The 26,641-nt window shown below is 36.6% G+C and overlaps 1 protein-coding gene across 15 annotated transcripts in view; it reads right to left on the bottom strand.

Annotated features, from left to right (window-relative positions):
• LOC18432740 (phosphoesterase) overlaps positions 1 to 26,641 on the bottom strand; it is a 46,906-nt gene that overhangs the window by 13,141 nt on the left and 7,124 nt on the right. For 8 of the 15 annotated variants that reach the window (XM_088853793.1, XM_088853809.1, XM_088853814.1 and 5 more), the window contains exons 5-10: positions 14,412 to 14,465; positions 14,234 to 14,290; positions 6,533 to 6,609; positions 6,131 to 6,212; positions 5,812 to 5,928; positions 5,357 to 5,472 (exon numbers count right to left, since the gene is read on the bottom strand). In XM_088853793.1, coding sequence (XP_088709919.1) covers positions 5,357 to 5,472; positions 5,812 to 5,928; positions 6,131 to 6,212; positions 6,533 to 6,609; positions 14,234 to 14,290; positions 14,412 to 14,465 — 503 coding nt within the window. The remainder of the gene's footprint in view (positions 1 to 5,356; positions 5,473 to 5,811; positions 5,929 to 6,130; positions 6,213 to 6,532; positions 6,610 to 14,233; positions 14,291 to 14,411; positions 14,466 to 26,641) is intronic. The other 7 variants (XR_016045886.1, XR_016045887.1, XR_016045893.1 and 4 more) reach the window with 1 other exon arrangement.

Below are 26,641 nucleotides of genomic sequence, written 5' to 3'. Positions count from 1 at the left end.
GGATGTTCCATCTACATGTCTCAACATTCCCTTAAGTATCAATGCTATTGACTTGGGTCATGCAAAATAGTTCATTCCCTTAAGTACCAATATTATTGACTTGGGTCATGCAAAATAGTTGCTAATAATTTGTATGTAATTTGATAGTGGCATGTTGCGTGGGGATGTAGGACAAAAGCCAGGGTTCCAAAAGTTAGTATTTTGGAACCCTCACTTAAGGTGAGAAGGAAAGCCTAGCTTTCTTCAAGTTTTGTATGCGTTTGGCCGAAAGAACTTGTTGTTTTTGTCGTTCTTTCCCTACATCACATGGTCATTAGATCAGCTAAGGAATGGATTCATTTGATCTGCCTTTTAGTGGCAAGATATCTTCCTAGTAAAAATATGATAAAGAAAGATTATCCAAAGATAATAATGCAGGCTTGTATAATCTCTAAAAATCAGAAAATCTGAAAAATATGGGTCCAACTAATAGGTATTGGAAAGGGGAGAAACAGAGTAAGCCGAGAGAAGTGAAGGAGGTATGTTGGAGTCCAACAGATTTGCCAAAGGTTTGTGTCATAGCTACCCGAAGAGATTCGAAAACCGAAACCATTTAGGAATCAGAAGTGTAGAATCTCCACTGGCTGGAAGATTCTTGTTTTCGGGAGTGACATTCATACAAGAGGAATCGTGGGGAACAGAATCCTATTTCCAAGAATCGAGATTGGACCAAAAATAGAATTGAGATCCCTATATAGATGGATTCAAGATTCCTGACTCTTTGGAATCGAGTTTCCGACCTAGTTGGAATTCACCAATATGGAATCGAGACTCGTTCATTTATGAATTGAGATTCCGACATCTTTGGAATCAAAAGGGAACTGAGAGAGAAACAATACATGTCTCAATGCCATTCATTGACCGATAGGTCATACATTCATGTTTACATCATTTATATTACATTATGTCCAACATCTTGGAGTTGCAATCTCTCCATTGGATCAATACAATTAATACTTAGAAACTTAAGCAGAGAACGTGGACCAACACTTTAGCTTCTATAGGTCATTACATGCCAAAAAAGATGACTACACGTTGTAGCTTGGGATTTTGTGCCCAGATGCCTTGAAAACTTCTAAACATCACTTCTCATAAACAAGCAAACAAAAAAGGAAGAGAGGGAGAAGTTGTAGAATTCCGATAAATGTGGAAAGTTTCAACAAGGATAGAATCGAGATTTACCAGTTGCGGAATCGAGAATCAATAAAATATTGGAAACAAGATTATATAAATGTTAGAGTCGAGATTCCTAAAATAAGAAATCGAGATTCCAGACATCAAGGAAATTCCATGAAGATTCCTAGCCGGAATCGCCGAATTGGGGTTCTGGATTGAAATCACGACCTTCAGTGAGAGATTCGAGTAACTGCGGTTTGTGTTTTATGTATTTATAGACACAATAAGTTACAAAGGGCAACTTTGTCCTACAAACTTTACAAAAGTCAATTAATCCTAAAGAATGACAAAAACAGCGGTAAAGAAAGAAAAAAACTCACATGGGTCCTTAGAGCTACATATACAAAATATACCCACTCTCTACACAATCTATGTCCTAGAACACCTCTGATCCCTGCATGTCCCTTATTTTACTTTATCAATTGTCAATCCCAATCCCTTCCCTTTTCCTTATCATGCATACTCCGGTTCCCCCCCCCCCCCCCTTCTCTCTCTAAAGATGGCACCACCTTTTCTCTCATCTATCTAAATCCTAACTTTTAAAATTTTCCATTTCTTTTGTGCATTTTTTTTACTCAGAACATAAACAAATTTTGATGCCCCTTAGTTTTGATATTCTTCTAACTCTACAAACCATACTCCCAGCTCACTCATGAGACAGAGAAGATTCTTCATTAAACTAGAAGAAGAGTAGGGATGCACAAAGTTACGAGAAAGAAACAAAGCCAGCAGGTTTTCTCTACTTCTTCCACTAGTTAAGTCCCCAGTGAAACAAGTTGCCCCAATGCCCCTTTCTAGGGCCCACGTAATTGTGTGGCGGACAGCTGGTTAGGTATATACGTTTTACACATAATCTTCTTATCAAATCATCATCATCATCATCATCCGAGCCTTACCCCAACCAGCTTTCTTATCAAATATAGTTCTAGAATATACTACCGGTGTAGCCCAGTAATTACAAAACTTCCTCTGCAAAGAAATGATAGAATGGAAGATAAGACAAAAAGAGAATACCACATGGAAGAGAGGGAAGACACAAGATATGGAATGAGGAAGAAAAATAAGAGGATAGCAAATTCTTAGAAGAAAAGAAACATCAATATTACCTGACAACCACCCACTTGTTTCAAATTAGTTAAAATAATATTTCAACTTTACAATCACAGTGTATGCACAATTGCACATTACTTGAGTTGCACAAGTTCAAGCAATATATGGGCTTATATACATCGAGTTAGATCGAATTAATAATGGTTAGCACACATTTTCCCATGCTCAAAACTTAATATCGTGACATAGTACACGATATAAGAGGACCTGTCTTTCAGACTTCATACATATGCTTCTAAATCAAATTCTCTCTTTCAATACCCCAGTAATACACACCACCAAATATGTGCATATCTCCAAGATCTTCTATAGATGAAATTTTTCATGAGGACAGAATAGATGATTATGTTTACATTCAGCTTTACAGATATTAGTAAAGCTGACAATTTTTTGGTTCTGACAATTGTCATAAGTAACTTAAGAAAGATTACTAAAAAAGTTCTACAATATGAGAATAAACAGCTCTGAAACAAAATCCAGAACTACAAGCTAGAAATATTGGGAATTACAGATGTTTCAATTATTTTGAATCACTCTAGAGTGACTTCAAATCCTAAAAAATTCAATAGAACTCAAAATTGAGATGGTTCCAAACTCGGAAGAAAGCAAGTCAAGGCTAGCGCAACCTAGTAATCAACAACAAATAACACCTGACTTACAAACAAGTGAATCGAACAAAACAATTTCAATTTTACTCTCATATTGCATAAAAAAGAAAATAGTAAAATCTTTTAAATCAACTAGTTAAAACCTACTGAACGACCCTATTGTGCACAGATAAAAGTACTTCAACAGGCCCAATCAGAGATCGACTATTTAACCCAATTGTTAGGGCTTCTGAGCACAACTATCAAATGATGAACAGGATAAAACTGGACATGTACAAATTCTTATGAAGAGAAGCCCAAGTTTTCATTTGTGACAAATATAACAGCTACCTTTAATGACATGGATAGGAGAAAGGCTTCCCAATGAGACCTAATCCTAAGGTGGGCCATCCATCTAAATCAAATATGAAAAATAATAGGATTGAAAAATAGTGACTTGAATGACATGTTTCTACTACAGGCATCATGCATCATGAACAAGGACGAAAAGATCAAACTTGATTTGCAATTTGCTAGGTCCCAAGTCCCAACACAAGTCTATTTGCCAAGTCCTGAGTCATTTATGCGCAGTTCACAAACTAACAGTAAAAAGGGCATCTTGCCACAGGTGGCCAAGTGGAATCCAAGTGAAGTATTATTTCCAAGCAGAACTCATGGCACAGGAATACCACAGCATATTTCTAATTTCTAAAACAATCAGAACTTAACAGGTGGTCATGGTTCAGCAAGCTTATAACTATAAAATATTGTATTCTGAGAAAATATTAAAAACGTAAGTAAGACTCATCTGCTTCTTAATTTTTAAGAAAACGTTGGCACTTGGCAGTTGCAGAAGCCAAAGTCACAACAGGAAGTTTGAGTCCCCCACTCGAGAATCTTCACCACTACAGAAGTTGCAGCAGGGGACCTAAAGGCCCATCCAAGAAGTGAGCTGGAGATATTTAGAGCAACACTAAATGACCCCCGCCTTGCTAACCACTAGCCAAGTCCCCCTTTTGTTCTCAGCTCCCAGAAACATGATTTAGTAAAAATGTTTCTTTAGTAATGCCAACAGGAGAGAACCTATGTTACAAATAAAATGACACCCTTTTTGGTGTTTGATACAGACATGTATGTCTCACATGGTTCCCCAAAAGTCGACACACCCTATCCATATCTAAATGAGGTGGAGAGCATATGCAAGTATAATACCGGAAATGAAGCATAGGAGTGCCCATTCTTAGAAGCTTTATGATTGGGAATGCCTAGTAAACGGCCATACAATAAGTTACAAACATCATAGTAAATACCCATAAAATAAATTTATTAAATGTTTATAAGGTGGATATTATAATTGGAAATATTTGAAATGCAACAATTTAATATTCATTGGTTACATTACATTGGATGTACTTTGCCTTGAGCTATTGTAAGTACCTGTTGTGCTAGAGGTCATGAATAACTTGGAAACAATGAGTGAAGTGAGTGAACCCAGAAGTGAGAGTAATTGATGCGACCTCAAGAGGTTACCAAGGGAGAAGCTATACATCATTGAATAGGTTACCTATTCAACTTATTAGCATCGATACGTGTTCCCCAACCGGTGGCAAATGTTTTCCTATTAACTGGGAAACTGGTTCCTGATTTGTCAAACTATGGTGCCAGCTTGGAGGGACAATGGTTTCAACTTCAAGGAACAAGGGCTTCTGCAAGGTTGAGGTCCCAAAGCATGGAAATATGCTAATAGAGCAGAGACAGGACTAGTAGTGGGCTCCTTCAATAAGGTCCATATAATTTTGAGATGTCGATTTGCCTAAAGACAGGATTCCTAGATAATGTATAAAAAGTATTACATAAATTGAATAAAACATTTAGACAACGGAATTCAAAGTTGGGGAAACACTCGTCCAAATTTTAGACACGGAAGACACCTGAAGTTTTGATGTGTATGTCCAAGTTCTAGACACGTATGTCCAAACAGGTGTGCTGATGGCCGAGATACCATTCTTGCTGACACGTCCCAAAAGTGTTGACACGTATGTCTGAACATCAACATGAGTGTCAAATCATCTGTTAAGAGTCAAAAATGCCGAATGTGGACGAAACATGTCTTCATTAACTAGAAGGAAACTAGCTTAAGTTGAAGTAAAGGCACCTGCACAAGTATTAGATAAGGCACATATTTAAGTGCCCAAAATTTGAATAAATTCAGATTAAGTACCTCCTGAAAGCAGTCAAGGATTTTCTTTTATCAACTTTCTGCTGGTACTACAATCTCATATAATCTTAACAACGATCAAATCAAAATGGACTGTAGTTTGCAGTTTGTTAAATTTTCAGACAAGTAAAAATTTCAGCAGGCATGTTACACTAATTCTCTCTCATGGAAAAATGTTATGAATATTGTTAGCTAAAAGCACAAGTATGACTGTTTTGAACATTACTGATCCATATCAATCTCAAGGCCGGAATTGAAATTTTTCTGCAGCAATCTCCACATTCCAGTTCTAGGTTTTCGAAAAGGATCACCAGTGCCCTCCATTCCGCAAGATATGAAAACCTGCACCTCATGAAATTCTATGGATTAGATGCAGGCATGAATTCCACAATCCAGGATATTTAACTACTTCACAAACTTTGTACTACATATATGGTTAAACAGTAGCACCAAAGTAGGGAAACTGATTGGGAATCCTACTTGATATTTGCAATTCAATGCTTAATAAAAGTAGAAATCTACAATTCATTCATTAACAGCTAAACAACTGGAATCTATAGTAAAATACCTTTTTACATTACGAATGCTCCAAGTAAAGAAAATGAAAGCGGACCCCTACAGCCTCCTCCAAATTATACACGACAAAGTATTTATTAAAATAAAATGTAAAACAATAGCCACCTGGATAGGAATCTTCACAAGCTTGATGAAGTTGATAAGGCGTCCAATCTTAGAATCAACGGCTTTCTGCCTGCTGTTCTTCCACCGATCAATGTTAGATTCATTAGTGAAAATCACCTGATAATTGAAAATGATCAAGATCTTGTAAAATAATATAGGATTAAGCAACATGAGAGAAACTCAGATGTAATTATGTAACTGAATGGCAGTAATGTTACATTCTACATTGTCGGTTATCTTCAGAAAGTGTGTATGATATCTGTAAGGCTATGAAGAAAAGCACAGAAAACAACAAAAACAAAACAAAAAAACTACACACCAGTTTATACCCATTGTTGTACAAACTTTGCAGTTTTGCTGGTATTGAAGGATAGAGAAGGGACCAAGCATCAGGACCAACTCTGTAGCAAAAAAGAAGTACATAAAGATGTAAATCCAAAGCTTTCACCAACTGACACTAAGCACAAGAACAGATAAAGTTGATGCATGTCTAATTCTCCCTCAACCAAAATGTAATCTGCAGAAACAAACGATTCCAAAGCCTAAATTCTATAAAAATAACAAATTAGATGCATAAGAACTGGAACGCTTCCACATGATTTTCTTTTTAACAGTTTTTTATTGTTCAAGGTCCAAGACTTCCAATACAATGAAAAAAAATCCAAAAAAGATAGGTCTAGTTCAAGAAGAAAATCCTCAAACACCAGAAAAATCAGGATACCTTTTCACAGATGTTTTCACAAGGCAGCCATCAAAATCAAATGCAGCAATCTTACTTGATGTGTGAAATCCATCTTCCTATGTAAGCAATGGAAATAATAAGTACACGGAAAGAGGCCTGTACATAGTGAACATTAGACTGCTTTATAGCCAAGAGAAAATCTACAGGATCTTTCAAAGTTCACAAGTAAATATCTAAATGAGGCTATGGGCATTTAAATTTTTGTAAAACTAAAATGCATTCTTGACCTCTAGGTTGCCCAAGGAATAGCATATGAGAACATATTTCCGTCATCCACCATTCACTGACACTAAGGTTTATGCATGTATAGCAAAGCATGGGACAACAGATGCTTCTCAAAATTTAAAATGTTTTTAATATGACCTTTGTACCTAGTTCACTCAGTCAGAACTAACATTCCACAGTCCTGCATTGTGCAAAATTAGAAAGGGAAACCACACAAAATTCCATCATTCAAGCATGTATTGCGTAGATGCACTCTTCATTTTATAAATAAAGCTTCTTATGGAAGATACATGTTCTTGCGAACTCCCTGGAGCTAATATTGGGAACATAACAAAGTTCAGTTATCCTTCCCCAAGTGCATTTCACTCGGCAAGGGCAGCTTAAAAGCAAGAGCGAAGGCCAAGGGAAAGCTTAAGGTGCATAGACATGCAATTGAGGCTGGCGCACGGGTGTGTGTGTGTTTCAAAACAATAATGGCCTTTGATAGTTTGTTTTGGAAACTTTTTACAGTGAGCAAAGTGTTAGAGTCAAAAATTTTAGTCCCACATTGACCAAGTGATTCTCAAGTAGAGAAGGAAGTATACTTTCTCCATTTGAGTACATAGAACCAAGAGAGAAAGCTTATGTAGAACACGTGAAGCATGCGAATCGCACAAGGGTGAATGTATGCATGGGGGTGGGCAAGAGCAAGGGTAAGGGCACAAGGCGCTTGAGCGCACTTCAACTTCGCACACTCACATCGGCACAGAGATACCCTTAGCTCATGAATGTGCCAAGTCGCATTCGTAATTTGCATTTTTTATTATTTTTTGTTTGGAATCACGAAACTATCTAATCCCTATTAACCATGTTTGGAATCAACATAGTAATAAAAACGAGATCATTTTTTAGGTCAAGCACTAGTGAAATGAAGTTCGCCACTAGCAAACTAGAGCCACTATATAGAGAAAGTGCACAAAAGATTTGATCACTACAAGCAAACCAGAGCCACTATATAGAGAAATTCACATCGTGCGAATCAAAGCCACTATCTAGAGAAAATGCTAACAAAAAACCAAAGTGGACTCACTAAGGAAAGGCCTTACAAGAGACCAAGTCTGGAAAACAACTAGAGATATCACTCAAGAATTATACCACAAAGTAAAGGGAAACCCACATATTGGATAAGGTGATCCCTAGTCCAATTTTCATCGTTTAGATCTCTAGAAAATATTTCCAGAAATAGTCTTCCAAAGAAACTGTTCATATCTGTTATTTGAATACAAAATTTGGAATAGAAATTAGTTTCTAGAAGAAATAGTTTTCTCTATTTTGAAGCTCAAATAAAAAAATGTCTATCCATGCTCCTCCCCTAAAAAAATCTATTTCTTCACCACACTTTTCACATGAGCTCCAAAAAAAATCTGAGCTTAACAAGATGTGGGACACATTTAAAAGAAACCCCTGGGCCGTCCATTGTCCTCTCTCTCTCTCTCTCTCTCTCTCTCTCTCTCTCTCTCTCTCTCTCTCTCGTTGCACCAAAAATGAATTTTACCACATCCATAGCAGTGTGATGCTTTACACTGCAATGAAGGGAGAGTTGAGTTATATTCCTAATGAGTCCATTTACCTAGATGATAAAATGCCTAAGGTAAAATGTCGAGCCACAATGCGATGACCCTAAATTTTTGGAACTGCAAAACAATAATAATAATAATAATAATAATAATAATAATGACATAAAATACCAATATAAAAGAATAGTTTTGAGTGATAGTTCATTGTGATAAGAATACACCATCGGATCATTCTTTTACAAAACTTCTCATTTCCACGATTTTTTTAAGAAGAATACTTAATTAAGATGATAGGGTATAAGGTGGCATTATAAAATAATAATATGAGGTGATGTGACATTATAAGACAATAATATGAGGTGATGTGTCACGAGGTGGCACATAAAAGTGAGAAGTTAACAAAAAAAAGACACATAATTTGACATGCGTCAAGTGGAGGAGTGTCCTCCCTCATTTTTAAATATCCTTCTCCCCTCATGAACTAATAATCATTATGTTCATCAAGTTTTTCCATCTCTCTTCCATACGTAAGTCCTCTCTCTTATAATATTCTCTCTCATAAGATCTCATGAATTATTCCTCTCTCTGATATAATATTCTCTCTTATAAGATCTCATGTAATATTCCTCTCTCGCTCACAATGGTTTCATTATGATAAGAATTATTCCTCCCTCTCATATAATATTCTTTCTCATAAGATCTCATGCATTATTCCTCTCTCATAATATTCTCATGAAGATAGTATTATTCTCATGATGATAGTATCATTATTCTCATAATGATAATGTTTTTATAAAAATAGTATTTTTCACTTGCTCATAATATTCCCATGAAGATAATATTATTTTCATAATGATAGTATTATTCTCATAATGATTGTATCATTATTCTCATAATGATAATGTTCTCATAAAAATAGCATTTTTCTCTTGCTCATAATATTCTCATGAAGACAATATTATTCTCATAATAATGTTTCTCTCTCACATACTCTTTTCTTTCATCCTTCTTTCTTGTAAAATATCCATGCTCCCTCTCCCCATATAAACTCATTTGGTCTCTCTTCTCATACATTTAGATGAACGCCATTGATCTCAGTCTTACTCTAGCGACAGCAACAACATACCCATCTCGTGACATATAAATGTAAGTGATCTCATTTTCCTGTAAAATAGTTATATAAACACTGGTATTTTTGTATTTAAGTGTAATATTTCCGTCTATCAGTATGAATTTTAGATACTTAAGTGTTATGTACAAGTGGTCATATTTTCCTGTAAAACCTTTTAATTAAATTACAATATTTCCATCTGTGAATTTTAAACGCTATAAGTTTACGTGTTCCTGTAACATGATTATTTGAAAGCAATTTGTATTTCCGTATTTAATAAAATTGTGATATTTCCGTCTATTGTTTAGGATTTTAGATAGTTAAAAATTCAGTATTTAACTATGGATTTCCATAAGAGTTCTTCTATTGTCAATAGATTGCTTATCATGTTAAATTTCAATAATGTCTCTCAGAACTGCTATCTTTCTGAAACTATAAGCCAAAAATATTTGACTGGTTATTTATGAAAATGTCAATGAAAGTGATTGCTATAAAATTACTTCATGTGAATTCATGGTAATGATTTCAAGGATATATTGAATATGTGATATTTTTGTTTTTTGATAATTAATGATAAAGAGTTTCAGAGATATTTTAAGTATACAAGTGGACCTATCCGGTACGTCGGTAAGGAATAAGTGGACTCATTTGGTACACCGGTGAGGTATAAGTAGACCTATCTGGTACGTTTATGTTGGTAGGGATTAAGTGGACTCATTCGGTACGCCGGTGAGGTATAAGTGGACCTATCCGGTACGCTGAAAGGGATTAAGTGGCTCATCTGGTACGCCGGTGAGGTATGAATAGACCTATCCGGTACGCCGGTAGGGATTAAGTGAATCGAGTTTCCTTAGTTCCGATAAATAGTTTCTAAAGATGTGTTGAATTGAGATTCCGAAATTAAGGAATCGAGTTTCCTTGGTTCTGAAAAAAGGTTCTAAAGATGTGTCGGATCGATATTCTGAAGTTAAGGAATTGAGCTTCTTTGGTTCCGCAAAAAGGTTTCCATGGAGATTCCTTAATGAAAATGAGGAATCAGGTTTCGGAACCGAAAACACGAGATCAATGGAGAGATTCCGGTAACTATGTCTCAAACCCTGAACCTAAAAAAAGAATTGCCTAATGAGCTTCCCAACTCAAAATATTCAGCAAAGCCAGAAGATTACAGTGTGTCATCGATCGAGTAATCAAGTGTGGAGGTACCAAGTCCTAAGCAGGTGACCTTAGGCAAAGTCAAGTAAGTCTTCCCAATATTGCTCATTTATTTCATTTTTTAGGAACATTATTTGTATTAAAATTTAAAGTTAAAGCTTGTTATTAGTCCTAGATTAGTTATTTTTGCTTGGCGGTGAAAAGAAGATCACAGGTTGTATCAAGGGCTTTTTGTTTTTCTTAGTTACAGCATTGCATAGTCGCACTTGTAAGTAAAATCCATATATATTAAGAAAAAAAAAAGATTTTTATTTTACTATTTGGAATTCCACCTAGCCGCTTCTTTCAAATATGTGTATGCATTCACATGGGGATAGAACCAACCTCATATCTTATTTAGTCTCTCCATTCCAAAGCTTATTTAAATTTAATGCTGCACGAAAATGTTTGTTTCAGGTTTCACGTATAACACTTCGTAAATCAAGCGCATAAATCTTGAGTTTTAATGTCCTAGATATTGAAGTTTTAACACTTCTATGCATAATCATTTTACATGTTACATAAGTGCACTGTATTCAGTTATCAAAAGAGAAAAGAATACCCAAAAAACTTATGTGAAAACCAGAACAAACATATTTAAGTTTTTCATTGAGATGCAGCTACCCGATATTCTAGCTGTAATACAAAAACTATACGTCAATCTCCTCAAGATATTGTTGTTGGTTATTTTACTAACCTTTATTGTGGTTCCAAAACAAACAAGTTTCGATTTAGTTCTGCATCCGTATATTTTAAACCTTCTCGAGGTGGGATGATTACCTATCATCATCATCATCATAATCTTGGTCCGTCATTCTGCTCCATCAAGGGTCATACCCTTAGAGAGGCTATAAGTCGTCATATCTTTCTCACTACTTCTAATAATTTCCTTTTGGGCCTACCCCTTGCCCTTTTTGAGCCTTCCACTTGAACCAACTCGCACCTCCAAACAGTGTTGTACCGGGTCTGCACTGCACATGGCTAACCCACCTGAATCTATTTTCTATCATCTTATCACCTATTAGAGCCACACCTAAGCTCTCCCGGATTTATTCATTTCGAATTCTATCACTTCTTGTCTTGCCACTCATCCGTCTCAACATCCTCATCTCAACTACATTTATTCAATAGATATAATGTTCCTTGACCACCCAACATTTCATGTAAAGCTCGTCTCACAGCTGTCCTGTAGAACTTCCCCTTCAACTTCATTGGTATGCGGCGATCACATAAGATTTTGGTTGTACATCTCCACCTCACCTATCCAGCTCTAATTCTATGTTCGACATCTGCTTCAATTTCTCTATTTTCCTTGATTATCGACCCAAAATATCAAAAACGTGCTCTTTTTTTTATTTCTTGGCTATCAATCTTAACTAGTTCCTCGTCTCTACTCCAATTATTACTAAATTTGCATTCCATATGCTCTGTCTTAGTCCAGCTAATTTTAAAACCTTTAGATTCTAGAGTATCCCTCTAAAGTTCTAACTTTGTGTTGACGCCGCTTCGGGTCCTATCAATCAAAACTATGCCGTCCATGAACAACATACATCACGATACCTCATCTTGTAGGTGCCTAGTTAAATCGTTCATAACTAGGCCAAAGAGGTATGGGCTCAACGCTGACCCTTGATGTAGACCGTGGGATGATTACATATCCTTCCTCCAAATTCCAACAACAAGACTGATGCACATTATACTTGATTGTGTATGGTTCTAAGGACCTTAGGTTAATGAGAGAGCAGTCCCTCTATCAGCTACCTAAACTAAAGGTCTTCGTAATGGTTTCCAAATGGTGTGGTGCATTTGTTGTTTTGAGCTGTTATCTTTGCCTATGGTGAATCAGAACACAGACTCAAAACAGCCTGTATGTTCATCAATAGGCCTCTGACCATAGTGACAGCTTTGCTTAAAGAAGATGACACACATTGCTCATCTAAACTGGTCCCCGATTTGCCTGCTGTGTTGTTACCTGTGCAATCGAATCAACAGTAATGGTTTACCAGAAATACTCCAATATGTGTTAGTATCATGACTGAGAATTGCATTCAAGCTTGCAAATTTGGTCATTCCCCACTGGGTAAAATGATGCTTGGTTATCCAGAGAAGATTAGGTTATGGTATGGGTCATAGTCAAATCAAAGTGAGGGAATCCCTTTTGGCCAAATCACATATGCTATTCACCTAAGTCAACAGTCTAAAACGAGTTGCCACCCATAGCAAAGTTAAGTCAACAGACTAAAACCAGTTGCCGTAGATAGCAAAATTACAAAACAGTGAAACCCAGACCTTCGTTCAAAGTAACACTGAAGTTGGATCCTGCCTAATGCACTTGCATTCGGTCTTAGGCAACTAAATTTTGCTGCATGTTGTCACTTCTCCATCTGCTCATTGTCTTCCTTTATTCATCGGAACACATCATATAAGTTACCAGCAACTGTTGACTGCTCTTACTCACGATTTTACCTTACCACTAGCAATAGAAGGGTTGCCAAACTACGGGGGATGTCACTTTCATAACCCATATTTGCTTCACCATAGGCTGGCAATAGGTTCCTACATCTAGTCAACACTACAGTCGATAGGCATCCGAAGAATGACCCAGTCTCTAGCAAGTCATGCAATACTTCAGGAGTTACTCATTTATAACTTGTTCAAGGTATTATTGTCCCCAGAAGTTTGTAATTCAGGTTAGCTTCAATGCATATACTCACAGCATGGGGCATGCTTTTCAGCTTTGCAGGAGAAGTTGAAGTTATTGATATTCCAATGCATATCGCTACTCTGCATAAGGGAAGAGCAACTAGTACTCATATGACAGACCAGTATTTGGAAAAGTAAACCGGATGCAGGACAAAATTATTTTGATTTTTAATTTTTGTTTAATACAAATGATGTATATTTTAATTTTAAATTTTAGGGTTTATTTTTAGGGATTTAATTTTTTTTACATATTCTAAGGTTTTTTTATATTTTTAGGATTTAGGAGTTTTAAGGAACTACTTGTGGTATCAGGTGTAGAAATGTCACAACGAATTTTGTTTTAATTAGGGCCCTATTTCAATTACAATTAGGATTTCTTGGGATCTAAAGGAGGTCTTTTATTATAGATAGAGGTCTATGTGAAGAATTTAGAAAATCAGCAACTTGAAATGACATACACACTTCTAACTATCTAATTCAGCCCCAAAATGTCAAATTTTCATTAATGGAAAAAATGGACCGGTTACATATGCTTTGGGAATGAAAATCAGATAGGAGTAAGAAATACAGCAAAAGCAGATTCTTATTCGGAATAAGTACACAATTGTAGAAGACTAAATCCTTGTCGAAGACTCAAAACGGCAAGAAAAATTATGCAAAAGTAAAAACATTTCTCAAAATTCACCATGAATCTCCAATATAAATCTCTTCTTTAGAAGAAGAGCTGCACAATGTCTCTCAAGAGTGATGAATGTCCCACATTGATTGTGGACTCATCCTTGTGCAAAAGCTGAATGCATTTGAATTACCATCATATCATCATACCCAGATCATGACCTTAATAGAAAAGGCCTCAATGCATTTGAATTATTGAAATATAAACCAACGTATCACCTGTTCCAGAAAAATGACTGTCTGAAATGCCTTCCAGTTTGGAATAAGGTTAGCATCCTGAGACAAGCACATATGATTAAATGCTTTAGAAGAAACATCACAAAGAAATTAAATTCAATTCTTTCCACATAAGTAACAGAACTACATTACTGATAAATATCTCAAATAAAAAGTGCACCTTGTACTTCTCCTTGATCTCATTAACAGAAAACTTTATTTCCAACTCTGAATCCTGGAAAATCTCAGACAGCCAAAGATTTTGTGCCAAACTATTAGTGAGCAGTCAATGGTTGTGCTGATAAAAACCTACAGAGCATAAATATGAGCAGATAGAACAATCACTGACTACATGCAGGTATAGCAAGACTGATACAATAATTCATCTATCCACATTAAGAGGCCAATAGGCAACTATGTCCAAAAAGAACAAACATCTGAGAAGCAAGAGAAACACCTATAAAAGGAGTTTCATAGAGTGCATTGCAAAGTAAGCAAATTGAGACAAGTGGAGCATGTGTTGATCTCAAGTGAATCTGAGGCCATGTCCCATATATGCAACCCCACATGTACATGTTAATATACAGGTAGTATGCAACCCTTCTGTTGCAAATTTCAACCAAGGAAGAGGCCATTGCTCAGATATGGGATAACTGGCTGAGAGAAAGAGAGCACTTGCATTCTAAGAGAAAGGACAGAAATAGCTAGCTCTTTTATTCTACCTTAATGTTTTCTCAATAATCCTGGATAAAAAATATAATGGAATCTTTGGCAATTCCCTGAAGAATCTGAGAGGATTCCACCATCACTTGCGTGGGTTCCAACATTGTTCACATGCCAATTACTAGTTTCACTTTCCAATTAATATTTTTTTGTATTTCACTAATTATTTGGATTATCTATTTTTTCATAAACATTACTAAAAATATATTCAGATGTTTTTGTGTCAATAAAAATTGATGAGTTTGTCAGAGTCTTGTTTTTTTTTTTTATAGAAATTAACTTAACATTAAATAAAATAATATAAATGAGTTTTGTCGATACTGTGAGGCCACCAGGCATGTCCTCAACAGCATCGGTGTCCCTGAGAGGAGGACCTGACCTGCAAAGACTTACACTACAAAGACTTACACAACAGCAGAGGGGGCTTACAACAGAGGGGGGGGGACTTATATATATGCCCAAGTACAAAAGCGGACAAAAGGATAGTTTAGAGTTTTGGCCCTATTCGCGCACTATAACAAAAGTAGAGAAAAGAGGACAACAGAAAAAGGTTAGGGCTTATAATGATGCCCTTTTACACTGATTATCTACAGATAAACATCCTGTTAGATATGTTTAGCGAGTGCGTCTACGGTGGCATTTGCGGTTCTTCGAGTGTGCCTCCAAGTGACTTCCAAGTCCCTGCATAAGTGATCGATCTCATCAAATAAATGGCCCAAGTACCAAGGTGGGCCTCTTTTACCAGAACCCCACCTTATGATGTTTTTGGCATCTCCTTCAATCTGTAAGATTCTACCCCAAGAATGGTTAAAGAGCTTGATTCCAGTTAGCAAGGCCAAGGCTTCTGCTGTTTGCAAGCCTTTAGTTCCTATGTATTCTGAGAAGGTGAGAAGGACTCCTCCTCCATGATTTTTATACACTCCCCCGATGCCTGCCGGACCAGGATTTCCAAAGGAGCATCCATCAAAGTTAAGCTTTATATGGCCCTATGAGGGAGGAATCCATCGAGGGGTATTTATGCTCCTGTGATGACTAAGATAAAGAAGGTTATCCCAATCTCGAATAAAGGAGGAGACCCAGAAAATAACAGAGGATGTTATTTTTTGGAACAGGGTCTGGATAGTGTTCTTATCCCCTTGAAAGATCCTAGAGTTTCTTTCCCTCGAAATATGCCAGAGGGTAGCAGCTAGTGAGGCTTTCCAAAGAATTTTCCCCGATTTCCTCATTGGACAACCAGGGACTGGATTGAAGGTGGAAGCACCCACGCGAGCCTGAAAAGCTGAATTAGTAGACTCCAAACTGCGTAAGCAAACTCGCAATGTAATAACCCTAGATAACAAACAAGTTTGTGAGAGTCCTGTTAAACTGATAATCATAGTCATGCCGTTCCCTACATATTACCCTAGAGGACCCAAGGGCATATTTATAAGGGACCTAAACGCAACTCTTCAAGCAGTGACTCTCTCCCATGTGAAACAGTAATGCCACACAAAGTTGCCGCCATCTCCACCAAAGCATGCTCAGAAATCGTGTCATGAAAACTGTGACTCTTTTCTTCCCTTCCCCACCAAGTATCGAGCCTTCCCATATCAAATAAACGCCACCTTATAACCACACAAAATATCTGAACTCAAAGAAATTACAATTTCCATTAGGCAATTAGAGAAACTTTTAAGGGTTTATTAACATTAAGTTGGAATTTAAGTTGCAGTCTAACTGCATAAAGCAGATACAACCCACTTGTAGTCAACTGTAGACATATAAAAATAGTTAGGAAAACCAGTTTCAATCAGTTCTGCTAAAATAAATAAATATAAATAAAAAATAAAATAAATAAAAATAAAAAACCATATGTTTTTGTGACTTGAAATAAGCTCAACTAAATGAAATATGTGGAATACAGACTGGATGTCAACCCACTTTCGTTGACAAACAGTTTTTTTATGCCCTTCATCAGAATCAGTGTAAAAAACTTTTGGGTACCTCGCTGCCTAGGGAATCGAGTTATGGATAGGCGGCAGCCTAAGAAGTTCTACCAAAGAGGTGCCCGCTTTTTGGGCCACGGCAAGCAACTAGAAACCAAGATGGCTCTCAATGCCCCATGGCCGAGGGCGGAAAATGGCCCTCGGAGGGGGCATTTTTAGCCATTTTTTACCCCTAAAAAGGGGGGACAAGGGTTTTGGAGGGCATTCTAACCCCCCCCCCCCACCAAAAAAAATTCTCTTTGCTTGGTTTTCGAGAGAGGACCCAAATCAAAATCAAATTTTACACGATTTAGTGAAATTGAACAAAAATTCAAACCTAACAATACCTTGCAGAATCAAAAAACTGTACAATCCAATTGTTTGTGAGACTTGAAGAGGAGGCAAATGAGGTATTTCAGCAACCAAAGCAGATCGATTCAAGCCAACAATGATCATGTATCCAAAGGTTGATGTATTTCAAATTTTTGGTTTAGGGTTTGGTGATATTTCTTTTATATTGGGTTTTGATTTTTTTTTTCTGAATATTGATTTTTGTTGTTGTGCTTCTTCTTCAAGTTGTTTCACAATTTTGGCCCTTATTCGTAAGCAACTATAGCTTTGAATTTATTAACATTTTAATAAAATAGGGTTACCCAATCTTAATGAGATGACAATAAACTCAGGCATCCTAAGACTTGTTTCTACTTTTCTAAGATTAGTAATTTAATATTGGTGTGGCCTCAGTGACTTTTTAAATTTTTTGTGTTTTCTAGTTCTGATCTTATAAACTACTAAATTTTTTCTAGGTTAGGCACTGCATTCAATAATGGAGTTGTATCAATAGCATTCTACTCTAAATACTTGAGTTTCGAGAATTACTAATAATTGAGATGCTCCATTCAGTAGTTTTAAATTTAACAAATATTATTTCTTAATATTTGGTTTGGGTTCGGTGGCTTTTTTCAATGTTTGAGTAATTGGGTTTTTTGTCTTATGATTTTATCTAGTATTCATTTTGTACATTGCTAATATTTTCTAGGTTGGGTACTTGGGCTACTATATTCAATACCTCACGTTCGTTTTCTTAGCCACATTTTTGAGATTTGGTTACTTTGTTCAATACTAGAGTTTGATTTGTTGCATTCTAGACTTTAAGTAAATGTAGTCAAGAACGGGTTTTAGCAATTTTATGCATTTTCCAGGTTTTAGGGGTTGTTTGTTGAGTAGATCATGATTGATCCAGGTTGGAAATACACAAGGTTGCCTAATCAAAATGATAAGAATAAGGTGCAAAGCAGATTTTGTAATGGGATTTGCAATACTTGTTTAAATCCACTGAAGAAACATTTAGCCGGCAATAGAGGGATGCAGCCCCGTGCCAAGGGATACCTCTTGAAGTTAGGAGAGAGATGGTGGCCCATTTGGGGGCAACCCAAAAGAAGAAACAAGATAAGAAGAAAAAGTCTGAAGATATCCTAAGATCAATATATTTTAATGGAGTGAATGAAGAAGAAGCTATATATGAGGTAGAGGAGCATGTGAGCTTTAGTTTTGAGCATAGGGGGTTTGGGCAAAAGAGGCTAAAAGTAAAGGGGCCTATAAATTCTACAAATAATCATTTTAAGAAAGAACATAAGGAGTCGGGTATGTTACTACATAGCCTAATCGATGTACTAAGCAGGCATATCATTTAGTGTCTCTAGCTTAAAGATCTTCCAAAGCATGTTGGAAGCAGTGAAGTACTTTAGGCCAGGGTTGAAGGCCCCCACAACTTACGACCTCAAGGAGACCATATTCAAGAAGAGGAGGTGGAGCTCACAAATAAATAATTGAAGACCCTTATGTGGGGGAAGTATGATGTCTCAAGAATGACACATGAATCAATAGGAGGCAAGAAGTAGTTGTCCAATGGAGAGACTCTTTTGAACGTCTGACATATCTGATAAGATTCAACATGCAAAGTTCATTTTTTATTTAGTAGATCAATTTGTAAACGAGGTTTGACAGAAGCATGTGATTCAAGTCATTACTAACATAGTTACAGCCAATAGGGTGGTTGCTAATCTGCTGTTGACAAAGAGGCCACACATTTTTCGTCAACCTGAGCGCATTGCATTGACCTCATGCTTGAGGCAACAAGCAAGTTGAAAGAGGTGCACATAGCACTAAAGCAAGCAATAGTCATCACAATTTTTATATACAACACCACACAAGTCATGGCAATGATGAGGAGATTCACAGAAAAGAGGGATTCGGTAAGCTTTAAGGTGAACTAGATTTGCTATTTCATATATCTTTGCAGCCTATATAGGAGAAGAAAGACAAGCTCAGGGCCATGTTTGTATTTGAAGAATGGACAAAAAGCAAGTGACCCAGGTATGAAAAGGGAAAAATTGTGATTAACATTGTTTATCAACCTCATATTTGGAATGGGGTTGCCCACTCCCTCCAAGCTTTTGACCTGTTGGTGAAAATATTGTGCCTAGTGGACAGTGAGAAGGAAATACCAATGGGTCGTCACATTTACAGGGCAATACAGGTCGGCAAGGAAGATATAATGAGGAACTCTCACTATATTGCAAAAGAATTTTCCTCCCCTTTCATAAAATTGTAGAAGACAAGTTGGATACACAGCTACAGAGGCCCCTGTAGCTAGCAAGTATTTTATCAAACCTACTTATTTCTATAATGACCATGAGATAAATAGTAAGTGTTGTTTCACAAATGCAATCAACTTGTGCAGCTTGAGACTCAACTCTAGTACAAAAGTCCAAAGACCAAGTGTAGTGCAAGATAAAAAAATATAAATATTCAAAGGCATCAATTGGCATGGATATAGTGCACAGACAAAGGACCAAAATCAATCCAGGTAAGTACAAAACTTACTTTCAATGAGAATTTGTGGCTTGAGTACTTAGTTTTAACTTGAGCTCCAAATATACTTATATACCCTATTTATTTCTTATGTAATGTAGCATAATAGTGGGCCACGCAAGGGCGAAGCGCCAATCAATTGCAGACATGGCTATAAGCATTTTGAACTTGACTGTCATGCCAAGGGTTCCGAGGGCAACTTTAGCAACAATATTTAAAAAAACGGAACGATGACCCGCATCGTCCATTTGGAAACCAGTCCGGATCGGTGAATCGACCGGGATCGTTTGGTCTTAAAAACAAATTTTAAAAATTGCTAAAAAATTGTTATAAATAATGTCTTTTGGGTTTTGAAAAGATAGGGGTAGTACATTATGAATTTCACTATCTTGCAAAAATACATGAATACTACGATATTTTTTCCTATTTGATGTAAGCTGACCATTGGATACTTAGGGTTTTCAAACTCTAAAATTCCTATTGAATTAAAAAATTGGATTTGAATGAGACACTTTCTTAACATTTTTAATTATGAAATTCATAATTAAAATATTTAGGCTACTATAAAATAAGAGGTTCGAATTTTTCCAATTACAAATTTATTTTATTAAATATCCTTATAGAGTGCTCATAAGGTTTCATAGAATTTTTTTTTTTTATTTCTAATTTTTTGTCTTCAAGTAAAAACACGTCCTCGTTTCTATTTAAAAACAAATAATGCCAAAGGGAGGGTTTTTTGTTTAATCTTCCCTAGAATATTTTAAAATTAAAAAGAGATAAATAGTGGGTATTTGATATTCTTTCTTCACGGCATCTACTATCTAGGGTTGGTGTGGTTCCTCAGTATTCAATTCCTTTGGGTTTTTTGGGCTTGGTTTTCGGGTTATTGAGTGGGTATAGCATAGAATTCTTACCAAACAATAACGAAGGAAGAAAAAAAAAAGTAGCCCCGAACGTATGTCACTGTGAAGAGATTTTGGATGGGATTGTTCTTTATTTTTTAAAGAGTTACTAAGAAAAACCCAAGTTAACTTAAATATATATTCTGCTAATATTAATATACGTATGTGGGGATAACAATAAAAGTGTCAATTTGAAGAGATATTGGGATAGGAACATATTGCAAGAAGGCCTCAATAAATAAAAGATATTGCACGTGTGCAGGGTTAGAGAGAGAAAAATTATTCTTAAAGAATATTAAGGGGTTGGTGTGGTAGCTAAGAAAATCCTAATAAGTTTTGAATTTTTGCTGTTGCCATGCCCCTGAGGCATTGTGTTGTCACTGTTTTCACCCAAACACCTCAAAAAATTTCATACTCTCCTCCACCAGCAAGCCCATAAACTAACGCGTCTCTCTCTCTCTCTCTCTCTCTCTCTCTCTCTCTCTCTCTCTCTCAAGCATCATTGACTCTATCTCTAAAAAAAAGTACTCTTGCACACTCAAAGGAAACAGCTCTCTCCCTTTCTCTTGCTACAGGAAATTTTTTAATAGTATGAGGTGGGACTTTCTTTGCTCACATAAGGGAAAAAAGGAAAGAAAGTCTAACATCGGGGAAAAAGTAAAGATAATAGGAGATAAGGCTCTATAAAAAGGGCCATGAAGGTAGATGGCTGAGATGGCCGCCAACGCCTCTAATGGATGGGGCGGCAGTGAGCCCTCTCTTCCTTAGATGAAGTTTTTAATTATAAAGGTACAAAGAAAAAAAGCAATGAAAAACAAAATTTAAATGAGAGGATTGCACTATTTATCACTCATCTTTTTAATAAAAAAATTTCAAAATTGTTTTATTAAAAAGAATTAAAACATTTAAAGAGGTGGGAACCCCAGTTCATTGATGGAACCGGCTAGTTCTCCTGATATTTTTAGGGAACCGGCTAGTTCTCCTTATATTTTTAGGGAATCGGCACAGTTCCACCAGTTCTCGATCCGGATCGGGCGATTTTCATACAGATCGGCATTTTTAAAACCTTGTTTAGCACATTTGATATGAAATTTCTTAACTAGTCTGACTCATTGTATATTTGTTCTAGTCTCCTATTACCCCTAACTTGTATTATATTTTTCTAAGTTCTAATCATGCATTCATGCATTACCCAACAGAAACATATAAAGAAGAGAAGCAAGCTCGAGCAAAAGAGGCTTAATGATCTCGTTTCCATTCGATAAAATCAGAAGTCAACGAGAGTAATCAAATCGACTGCATTTATGTGAGACATATGGACAATTTCATATGCCAGTTGGCCAATGTTGGAGATCATGCAGTATTCCCCAAGAAAGCTTGAGTTGAAGCCACGTTCGTGATGCTCCTAGAACCTCATTGAGCCCTATGACCACAACTAGATCTCAATCTAGAAGCAAGAGGACGATTATGGGAGAAGGATGAGGAGGCTGACTCAGAGAAGAGTGATAAGTTGAGGACGGGGATAACTCTGATAATGATGTCATCATCATCATCATCAAATTCAGATGCAACTGATGGTGATCCTAGAGATGGAGATGGTGGTGTTCCTATTGCTGGTGGTGTGGCGATGACGATGAGTACGAAAATTAATTCAAAACTTGAGTAAATGAGATTTGCTTTCTTATCCAAGTTTTGTCGCTTTTTTAGTCTTTTGAGTTTTGACTTCTGTAACAGCTTTCAGAATCCTCTTTTGAGTTTTGAGCTTTGAGTAAATGATGACGATAGTTTAACAGATTTCAGAATCCTCTTGAAACAAAACCAGGAGAGTCTCAACCAAACCAAGCTCTCATTCAAGTAAGAGGACTGGAGCTCAACTTATAAGAAGCCCAGAGCTCAACTTGCAAGAAGACTAGACCTCAACTTATAAGAAGACCGAAGCTCAACTTATAAGAAGACCAGAATTTAACTTACGAGAAGACCAGAGCTCAACTTACAGCTTGGACTTGGAGGCACAAGATAAATTCAATTTCTTTAAGTATTGAACAACTCTGCCTCGGTGAGAAAACCAACACACAACTGGACTGGGTTCAAGCGAGCATTCTCCCAGGTCATATCTAGCTTGGTGAAGCATCATCAAGTTCCTAAGTTCCACACTTTAGGGACTCCTCAAATCTTGTAATTTGCTTTAGATCAGTACGGTTTCGAATAAGCTTGGATTTGGAACAAATCCCATCAAAAAAAGCTAAGAAAACCCCAATTTATGGCTTGTTTTCAGTAGAAAGAATGGAAAAACTGCCAGGCCAAGGTCTGGAATCATAGAGGGAATATAACAGAAAAAAACGAAAAATTTGCTCCAGTTGAACTTTTTAAAGAGGCATTTATAGGAGACCAAGGGAGGACTGCGATAAACTTCAAAATGCCAGGTAGTAAACATATGCCAGCAGAGGAAATGTCACTGTGGCTTGTGGAGTTGACACAACTGAAATCACTTTAGCCCAATCATCAGAACAAGGACAGTTGTGATCATCAAGAAAGGATGTGTGGAGAGAGAGAGAGAGAGGTGATCAAATTCCAAAGAGAAACGGCCAGATTGTGATCTTGTTCTGTCACACACCAGTTTAGATTCATCAGACTGCAGTGAACTCGAAAATAGTTTGTACTCTTGTTGCGGGGTCCACATCATGGTCCTGAGAAACCGCAATGTAGTCCAAACAAACCACAGTGCATGCCTCACTGAGCCCATAGGATCACAGTCAAATTCAAAATTAGCCAGGTAGAGCAGAGTTCAAAAATAAATTGAAGCACAAACGTCACCCACATGTGCTACGGGCACATTTGAGCTAGTGCAAAGTGCCTTTGCACGAATGCCCTCACTCACACTCACATGCGCAAGTGCATTACTTTTGCATGCTCCACACAGGCCTTCTCTCCCCTTTGCTCCATGGAGACAAAGTAAGAGAGCATTTCTCTATTTAAACATGATTCTCCTTCTCACTCTCCAATGTGGGACTAGAAGCTCCATTTAACACACATTATCCTTGCTTTAGCAAAATGTAACAAACAACTTATGAAATAATAAGGTTGTTTTGAAACAATATTTTTAAGCCAACATGGGTTGATGTGGATTGTGTACTATGGACTGACTGGCAGATTGGCATGTAATGACAGATTGTTTATGTAACTATTAAGTGATCCATGCATATTTTCTTATGAATTTCATGCAAGTTTCAATCTTCTAAAGTTTTAATAGATATTTCAAGTTTCAATCTCATGGTATATATGAATTGTATCTTTGAAATAGTAAGTTCAATTATAGGGGTTTGGTATCCAACCAAGCTCCCAACAACATCCTTGACGACCTAAGCCACCCTACTCTCTGTTTGGGCTGCCTAGGAAACTAAACGCCTAATCCATGTTTTTCAACACCGATCGCATCACAGGCCAAAATTGGTTCAATGTAAGATAATATCAACTTTGGCAACCAATGGTTCAGGTTGACACATATAGGATATAAAACAAACAGCCTCTTGACATAGACTTATTTCCTTTGTATCGAACTGAGGGAGCATCCATAACTTGATGTTCAAATATACCTTCTAGGAATCTCAATAAAATTGATGACAATCTCCCATTCTTGAAGCCTGTAAACTGCCTGGTTATGCTAAAAACTTCCTAAGGAAATCTAACATTAAATAGGCTCCTTTAGAAGGGTTCAAGGTTATATCAGCTGATATTAATGGTTTAGGTCCTGCCCACACCAATATATGATCGATATGTTGTGGTGTACCACTGCACCCTAAGTTAAAATACAGCTAACTAATATGTAATAGATGAAAAAGTATAAGAGATATTAAGATCTAGAAGGAGGAAGTTAGAGAGGGAGATATGTAAGAGAGGGAGAAAGTCATGTGAAGAAGAAGACCGAAGGGTCACGGTTTAGTCCTACTGACCCCCACACCCCCCTTATGTTCTTTTATATTAATAATAAAAAGTCTAAAGTACAAAACTGTTCTTAAGTAAGGGATTTAAATATAAACTCAGTTATTGTCAACACTCCCCCTCAAGTTGGGGTATAGATATCAATCATGGTCAGCTTGTTTGAGATCACTTATTGTCTATGTTTCCCAACATCCTTGGTAAGAATGTCTGCCATACGGAAGACAAATTTCCTTGGCAGCAACCCTTTCTTGAATAAAATGTCGATCTACTTCTATATGCTTAATTCCATTATACTGAACTGAAGAATGAGCTATACTGATTGCTGCTTCGTTATCACAATACAAGGACATTGACCCTTCAAATAAAACCCAAGTTTTCGTAAAAGGATATTTAGCCAAAGTTATGCACGCGCAACATGAACCATGGATCTATACTCAGCTTCTGCACTTGAACTCGCTACAACTAGCTGCCTTTTGATTTTAGTCTCTTTCCAATGAAATAACATGTAAGACCAACCACCTCTTAAACCCACCATGTTGGCGATTGAATTCTAACTTAGATGGGACAACATAACCAAACAATGAGTGGAGCAATTATACAATTTCCTCTAATATTTATGGCATCACAACTTCTAACATCAACAAAAGTAATCACAAAATCTTGGGCCCCTCTTCCACTCACCCTGGTTGTGTCATTGAAATGTCTAGTTGTATACTCAACACCACAAATTCGCACTGCAAACTCATGCTTACCCTCCTAGAACATACCACACCATGTTCCTGAGTTAACCATGAGATATAAATTAGAAACCTCCAAATTCTACCTCTTTTCCAAGTTCTTGGGGCATCTCATTTTCCATATTTTCCTACCTTGAATTGATTTTTCTACCCTTATATGGCCATTCCATGTCGTGTCTATCTTTCCTGCTTGCACATAAGAAATGCGTGAAGACTAAGGATTCTACCATCCTCATCCACAAGGACTACCTTTACCAACATGAAATTTCTTACTTATGGTCAAACGACCATAAGTGAGTTTTCTTGACTCATGCTACAAACGTGACAGGATTATTTATCCACCAGTATTTAAAAACTCAATTATAACTGAAGGCATCATAAAAGAACAGCCATCAATGCCTGTCTCACCATATATATGACTTCTACATTTTCTTCATTTCTCAAGAATTCATTTCCATGTGGTCTAAGGTTCCAATTGCAAATTGAGAATAGCACTCAACAGCTAATCAACAAATTCAACACAATGCCTAGGGATTTCCTAAAAGTTTACCAATCCATCACATGATGTAGATGTTAAATATGTACACAATTGACCTGCATAACTTAAATATGAAATTTCTTCCCATGGACTACTGCAAAATCCACAAACTTTTTTATTATGGGCAGAAACCATCTTCAGCAGAACAGCTTGGGAACTTTCAGGTTTTCCAATTCCTTCTTCATGAGATGTAGATACAATAAAAACATATATGTGTCACTCATAATTAATTTTCATTTTGTATCACGTGAAATTTATTTTCCAATGTATAAAGAAGATAGTGTAAACCATCTATATTAGAGGCAAAGAGATCTACAGCAACTCGATGCCTTTCAGAGTGTCCCACACAAACTCATGTCAAACATTCTTGTTGACGTTCTATATAAACAGTTTGTTTAAAAGTCCTTTGTTATCTCTATTTCTCGTTCATTTAAGTTACAAGGATCTATATGTCCTATTTCCAGTTTGCATGGGCAATATTGCTTTTTTGTAATTTCCTTAACATAAAGGAGATTTGAGAGGTGCGTGAGAGCTAATCTCTCTCTCTCTCTCTCTCTTCTTTGACATGTTATTAGAGCATTGATCCTTTCTTTGCTCTTGCTCTTCATCATTTCTTCCATCTTGCTCTTCTCCTCGACCCTAAAAGTTTTCATCTTAATTGCCTGTGTCGTTCTTACCAAACCACTAAGATCGATTCTTGGGGGGTATGATTAAATTAAGGAAAACAAACTAGG

This window comes from Amborella trichopoda, chromosome 1, assembly GCF_054954075.1.
Source record: "Amborella trichopoda isolate Santa Cruz 75 chromosome 1, AtrichopodaSantaCruz75HAP2 v2.0, whole genome shotgun sequence".
NCBI lineage: Eukaryota > Viridiplantae > Streptophyta > Magnoliopsida > Amborellales > Amborellaceae > Amborella > Amborella trichopoda.
The sequence above is the reverse complement of the archived record's forward strand: the minus strand, read 5'-3'. Positions and strand labels throughout refer to the sequence as shown.